The sequence below is a fragment of the Linderina pennispora genome (assembly GCF_002104995.1).
Source record: "Linderina pennispora strain ATCC 12442 chromosome Unknown DL89scaffold_68, whole genome shotgun sequence".
In the NCBI taxonomy this organism is placed as follows: Eukaryota; Fungi; Kickxellomycota; class Kickxellomycetes; order Kickxellales; family Kickxellaceae; genus Linderina; species Linderina pennispora.
In genome coordinates, this window is record NW_024468316.1 from 18,448 (window position 1) to 25,136 (window position 6,689).

General features: G+C 53.8%; 1 protein-coding gene across 1 annotated transcript; it reads right to left on the reverse strand.

The window, feature by feature from the left end:
* Positions 1–486: 486 nt before the first annotated feature.
* Positions 487–1,246, reverse strand: DL89DRAFT_159798 (uncharacterized protein). The gene has a single exon (XM_040883637.1). It carries the CDS (start codon positions 1,151–1,153, stop codon positions 611–613), a length of 543 nt encoding a protein of 180 aa, XP_040739353.1. The 5' UTR covers positions 1,154–1,246; the 3' UTR covers positions 487–610.
* Between the last annotated feature and the right edge of the window lie 5,443 nt (positions 1,247–6,689).

Here is a 6,689-nt window from a genome sequence, read left to right on the forward strand (position 1 = left end):
GTGCCATGCAGATAAAATTTTCTCGCTGATGATGTCTTTTCCCTTGTTGAGCAACTAGAGCAGCCTTGATACGAACTGGATACGTCTGCCCATTTTCCAAGCCTCCTCCGCACAGCGCCCTCACTTTGGCGAGCTCTGGAGAATGCGCTTGATTGCATGATTGGCTGCGTGGCCCATTTTCAAAACAACCTTTTCCTTTGGCCTGGAGAAAAAACTGTTGTTTATCATTTTCACCCGTGTTCTCGTTGGTTTCTCTATGCTATCCGCATTCTATCGCCTTTAGCTCCACCCTCCTGCGTTGTATCTACACGTCAGTAGCTCTTCCTCTTATTATTATACCCTCGCACGCTTGCCTCCTTTGAATTTCGGTCGCGGCCTTGAGTACATTCCGTATTTTTATTGTCAACAAAGGCGCTCTGTCTCACGTCGACCCTCCAGACTCCACGGCTCTGTCCCCTTTTCTCTTTATACCCTTTGTTGCCATTATCTCTGGGTGTCTTTTTTGGCGCCAAGCACCTGGACGCTGGTTGTTTAGCACAAAGAGGGGGAAGCGCCTGCTCTGCACAGACATTCGGGTTCGCGGCATTCACAAGTGTACTGGCTGCTGCCACTAGACTACACTTGCAGTGTCTACATTCAGGTACGCTAGAAATTTGCCAGCACAGTGCAATTTGAGCTTTTCTGCATACTGCAAAGCTGCCGTGCTACGGGTATTCTCATGTCTGGGCATCGCTGGACACCTGTTTGGATTTGACAGAGGATAGTACTGCGAGCCGCGCACGCATGACCAACTACGCAGATAACTGCCAGCCTGTTTGCACCCACGCCCTGTGCCTTTCTCGCGAAAAACTGCACTCGACCTGTAAATGGCTTTGCTGCTTCTCTTCCTCAGCAGTACACCGTGGCATGGAAAGGAATTTGCTGCCTCTCTGCTTACTTGTATAGTGGAAGTGGGGTGGTGCGTTTGCGAATCAAGCTTGTGTTCCTGCGTCTTCTTGTCCATTTCTCGTTTTGTTCTTCGACTCACTCTATGTACCACCGCACACGACCTGCCGAATAGAGTGCTTCTATTGATCTGTAAGGAGAATAGTGCAATGGCCGGCCGCTTTACCCACAGGGGGATAGCCAAACTCTTGCATTCCGGCAACACCATTTTTTGCTGCTTTCGTGTTCCTTGCTGGTTCCTCTTCCAGCTCAATCTGCAGCCTTGGCTAGGTTTTTCTCTACTAACGCACAGACGCTTTTGCCGCCGTTAGGACTAGAGACATTGTAGATCGCAAATTGTATTGCATCGATCGGCCAAAGAAACTCAAAAATAGACATAGACACACAAAGGCAATGAAAGAAGCCACACCAGTTCGCAAGCACAGCTCTATCAATCAAGGTAACACATTGGCAAAGCGGTTGCTTATCATACAGAATCCATATAGCTTGCTGCTAATGCCATGGCCTTATATGTAGACGCCACAGAGAGTCCACTTGGAATCCTGGCATCGCTGGCATCTCCGCCAGCCATGACCAGCACGTCAAAGCAGCAGCACGAGTCGGAGATGCCAGCAATGCTGCATGTCGAGTCGCGGCGAGGCTCACTTGGTACGCATTCTGGATCACCGTCGCCGCCCAACTCACCCAGCACACGGGCTGCAATGCGGCTGGACCAAAAAACACCCAAACCACACCTCTCGCACGCTATCAGCGAAGGTACGGGTTTGCAGGAAGCAAAAGCGGACAGCGCAGCAGTGGGCATCGCACACAACGTGTCAGAGCCTGGGTCGCTAGTGCCAGTGTCAGTGGCATCTGCAATTCCAGCTAGTCAGCTGGATGTGTTAGCGCTTGTCACAGCAACAAGCCCACCACTACCAGGACGCCGGCGGTGGATGGCACACAACACACCAAAGCCTGCGTTTGCAAGATCTGGCTTGTCGCAGAATGTCACCCCAGCACGGTTGCTGACTAGAAATGGTGATGGTGCTGAGGACAGCGGTAGTGATACAGTATCGGAGGACGAACAGACATTGCGGTCGTATAGCGCGCGGCTGAAATCCCGATACCACAGTGCGAATCTGCGGCCATCACCTAGTATGCCTAGGGTATCATCAAGGGAGCCGTCAGAGGGAACATCTGATCTGCAGCTGGCCGAGCCAGCTATGTCTGCTAGTGACCGGATAGCCAGAAATCGCACCGTTTATTCCATTACTGATATTGGGAGGCCCCCGCTGCCCATGTCGGCTACTGCGTTGCGCACAAGTAGACGAAGCGGGTACCCGCAAAACATAGGTGGTTGCCAGCAGCAGAGACCCGGCAATGGCGAATCAACAGATGATGAAGACGAGCCAGTACTGATGCAAGCCCTGACCACCCCGCGACGTAATATCACTCCAACGCACCGGATGCACGAATTAAGCGAACCGCCGAGACTCCCAACATCAGCTGAGCGACGCACATACCGCACACCAGCCCGCCCATCAGCACGCGGCCTGCAGATGCTACCACGGTCCTTGAATCCATCTTTGGGCAGCTTCATTGAGTCACCAGCATCGGAGCCCGTGATGCGCCGGCGGCTGCCTCGGTACTGTCATCGTGTGCATGCAGAGGGAACTGGGAATGTCAGCGCACTTCCAGGCACAGGCACAGGCACAGAGGAGGTAGAGGGCTATTACGATGATGATGATGATGATGATGATGACGACGACGACGACGACGACGGGTATTCAAACGGTTCACCAATGCCGCTGTCGCCATCATGTCGGCAGCAGAGCATGGAAGTTCCGCGCGCATACAGACACGCAAGAGCGCATCGATCATTGGTTGCAGAAATCGGTTCCAATGTGTCTAACCAGTTTCTAGGCTCGGAGACCGATCAGTCCATGGCCACGAGTGCCATAGATGAGGCAGGTGTCGATGTAATCACGGCGGATGACAGCGACCAGCTAGAGCCACCTCACAACACCACAATATCTGGTGAGACCACCGAGAGTGCCGACATGCAGTTCTTTGCCAATCGACCATACACCACGGTCCGACGATCCATTGGCAGTCTGATAGACCAGACCAGCGGCCTGCAGCCCACTGCTGAATCCCCGCATAGCGGAAACCATATTAGCGCAGAACGACTTGAGCTCAGGCGTCCGATAGATGTAGCGAATGGCTACGAGGATGATGGGTCCACTACTGAGACCGACGACGAATTCTTTACACGTCCAAAGCGTGCTCTGCATGCCAGTATTCGTCCACCGCGACGGGTTGTACGCCACTTGGAGGCACTGCGATCCCACCATTCTCCGCCAGCAGCCTTGCGCTTGCAGCAAATGAAAATACCAGCACGTTACTCCATGGTGCAGAAGCAGCACCTGCCGCTGCTGGGGCGCAGTCGCATGGGTTCGGTGGGGTCCATGTGTCCGTCTGCCTCACGCACTGCGCCATCGACAAGCGGGTTTGGGCTGGGTGTTAGCAACGCTGACAGTCTCTCCAACACTGAGCCCGCGCAGCGTGTGTCGTCGGTGCCGTCGTCAAATTCTGCAACTGCAGCCTTAGCTGCCATGGCACAGGCTGACGACAGACGTAGCCCAGAGCGTATCCCGCGATACATTCGCCGGCAGCAACACCAGCCATCAATAGTCGTGCAGACAAGCTATGTGCCACAGCGACCAGAGGGCATAGATAGGTCAACGGAGGCTAGCCGCAAGCGCGCACTGACTGCCCCATCGTTGCTCGAGTCGCCAATGGCTAAGCGGCCACGCTACATTGGCACCGAGCCTACGCTGCACTCGTCAGATGAAGAGTCCGCCAACCCGCAGTCGCCACTGGCGCTGCGCACTCCGCTGGCTAGTCGAGTGAGTATGCCAGGCGTATCGCCAGTGTCCTCGCTGCGGTCGTCTCTGGTCAGCGGCAGGGGCCCACCGCAGCCCCGACTGAATCACACTGGCTCTGCAATCTGCCAGAATAAGGACGTTCAACAGGACTCTGGGGGCTCGCCCAGCATTAGCACCGCCCAGCATCTGCCCAAGCGCACACATTCACAGGCCAGCCGGTCACCGTGTAGCGCGCACTCGTCGGGCAGCGAGTCAAGAGACAGGATCAGCCCCAAGTCGGCAACGCCGTCGTCACCGTCACTAGTGTCAAATGTGTCGAGTGATGCGCTGTTACCGCCAATCAGCCCGGCTGACGACTAAGCGCCGCTCTAGGATCACTAAAAGCCACACTATTCTTTCGCTCTAGATGGACATGCAATTTGGATATCCTCATCAGCGAAAAAAGAGTGTCGAAAAAAAGGTCAGCTTCAAGTAAAGAGTCGTCATGAACCCTGTTTTTGTCTAGGGTCCTTTCCGAGCTTGACTCATAAATGACTCATCATCCCCAGAGCTGGCATCGAACGCCCGATCTCCACCGACCAGAGCGGCGGAGCGCGCGCGCAACCAGTCCCTAGTAGAATTTCAGGACAGAGTAATATCAATGCCTCGCTAGAAAAGGAGAAATGTAGAGTATATCAAGGGCAAGGTCGGGGTTTGAGCGGAGACTTGGACAAACCATATTCCTCCGACCGCGGCTGACAACGGCAAAAGAATGCCAGCATTGGATTTTGGCATGCACCACAATAGCACAGTATTTTATCCTGTATCAGTGGCTTCCCCTCACTAGCATGCAGCTCTTTTCTACCTTTTCACTTTCGTACGCCCTGGCAGTGACATCAGCAGCAGCAGCAGGCTTATCTGGAATGCATGCGCCGGTTGTTCTCTGGCATGGCATGGGAGATACCTGCTGCAATAATGATACGATGGGCTGGGTCGCACAGATAGTCTCCGACGAGCTTCCTGGTGCCTTTGTACACTCAGTGCGGATCGGCAACAGCGAGAATGCTGATCAGAATGCTGGATTCTTCGGCAACCTGAACACCCAGCTTGAGCAGGTGTGCAACGACTTGGCTGGCATCCCAGAGCTACACCAGGACGTCAATATGATAGGATTCTCGCAAGGTGGGCTGTTTCTGCGTGCCTTGGTCCAGCGCTGTACTTGGCTGCAGCCCAAGGTTCTTCTAACGTTTGGATCTCCGCATATGGGTGTGGCTAAAGTTCCTGAGTGCACCGATCCAAGCTCAGCCATGTGCCGGTGGATGCGCCAGCTGGCCAGCAAGGGTGTGTACTCGTGGTATATCCGTGATCATGTGGTTCAGGCACAGTACTTTAAAGATCCTGCTCGCCTCAGCCAGTACTTGCAGTACAGCATATTTTTGCCCGACATCAACAACGAGCTCGACGAGAAGAATGAGCAATATAAGAAGCGCCTGAGTAGCCTCGAAAGACTCGTGCTCGTGCAGTTCAGCGAAGAGCAGATGATCTCTCCGCCTGGGTCAGCATGGTTTGGGTTCACTGACAAAGATGGAAACGATATACCTGTGCAGAATACGACCATGTACAAGGAAGACTGGCTTGGACTACGCAAGCTTCATCAGGCAAACAAAGTCGAGTTTGAGATGATCGATGGCCCACATATGAGCATCGCAGAAGATGTTTTGCGCAGACTGGTCTCCAAGCACTTTGCTGCCAACAAGGATTCTCACCTATTCCGCATCCAATAAATTCTGAAACAGATTATGCTGGTGGCCTAGAGCACATTGTGGAAGATGTAGGGCGGTAGATAGCGTCAATGCCAAATGAGAGGAAAGAGATTAGTGACGTGAGCACCTGGCATGGATATGTATGGACTTTCGTGTAACGCGAGTCCCGAATGAGTCTTTGAACAGTGGCTAATATACACCTGCGCCTCTATCAGAGACTGAAAAGCTCAGTGGTGGAGTGCCATGGCCTTCTCCGCTGTACAAGCAAGTCATGTAAGCGGGCCATGGCACAGTGCAGGCGAGCCTATTCGTCTCGGCTCTTGAACCGCGATCTCGCAGCAGTTCTAAACTTCAGACTCATTTTCTAGTCACTCTGTGGTTCAGGCAGTATTCCTGAACGGTTCCGCCGTTCTACGGCCATTGCTGCCGATGCTTCTGACACCATTCCAGCAACGAAGAAGCCGCGCAAGAGATGTGCTGCTGCTGTAGGGGATTCTGCTGCCAGCAGCGGCAGGTCAGCGCAGAAGCGCCTGCGCTGAGCAGGCCATCAAGATGGGAGATGTCCAAGATCACCGTTGCACTAACAACCATCCGACACGTTCAAATGACCGGTTCGCCGTGATGGTCTTATCGACGTGTCAACCCATGCTGACTAGCAGCCGAGCTCGCATCGCGAGCAAAGTAATCCCAGTGGTTCCTAGAACGGTAATAATGAGCGTCAAACAAGCAAGAGGGGATCATTGGAGAATATAGTTGGAAATATGAAAGGAAAATGGCTACTCGTCAACATCCATGCCGTCTGATGTGGGCATCTCAAGCACGGGCTCAGTAGCCGCACGCACCTCAGCCATGCGCGCATTAATAGCGCTCAGCTTTGCCAGCTCCTTGTCCAGGGCCTTCTGGTAGGACGCAACCGCACTAATCGCGTGCTCACAGTCCTCAGCCGTATCATCGCTGCCTTGGACCAGCCTGTGCTTTTTGAGCTCCGCATCCAGGTAACGATTCAGGGTTTCGGCATGGCGCGGTCTCAGAATGCCTGCTACAGTCTGGCTCAGAGCGACAAACCACGGCGCTGCCTTGGTCTCCCAGGTCTCACTGCTGGCAGGTTCCCGAGACTGAATGCCGGCATCACCGT

Bases quoted from the DNA above. Each gene is read 5' to 3' on its own strand.
- DL89DRAFT_159798 (XM_040883637.1), bottom strand. From the start codon at position 1,153: ATGGTGTTGCCGGAATGCAAGAGTTTGGCTATCCCCCTGTGGGTAAAG.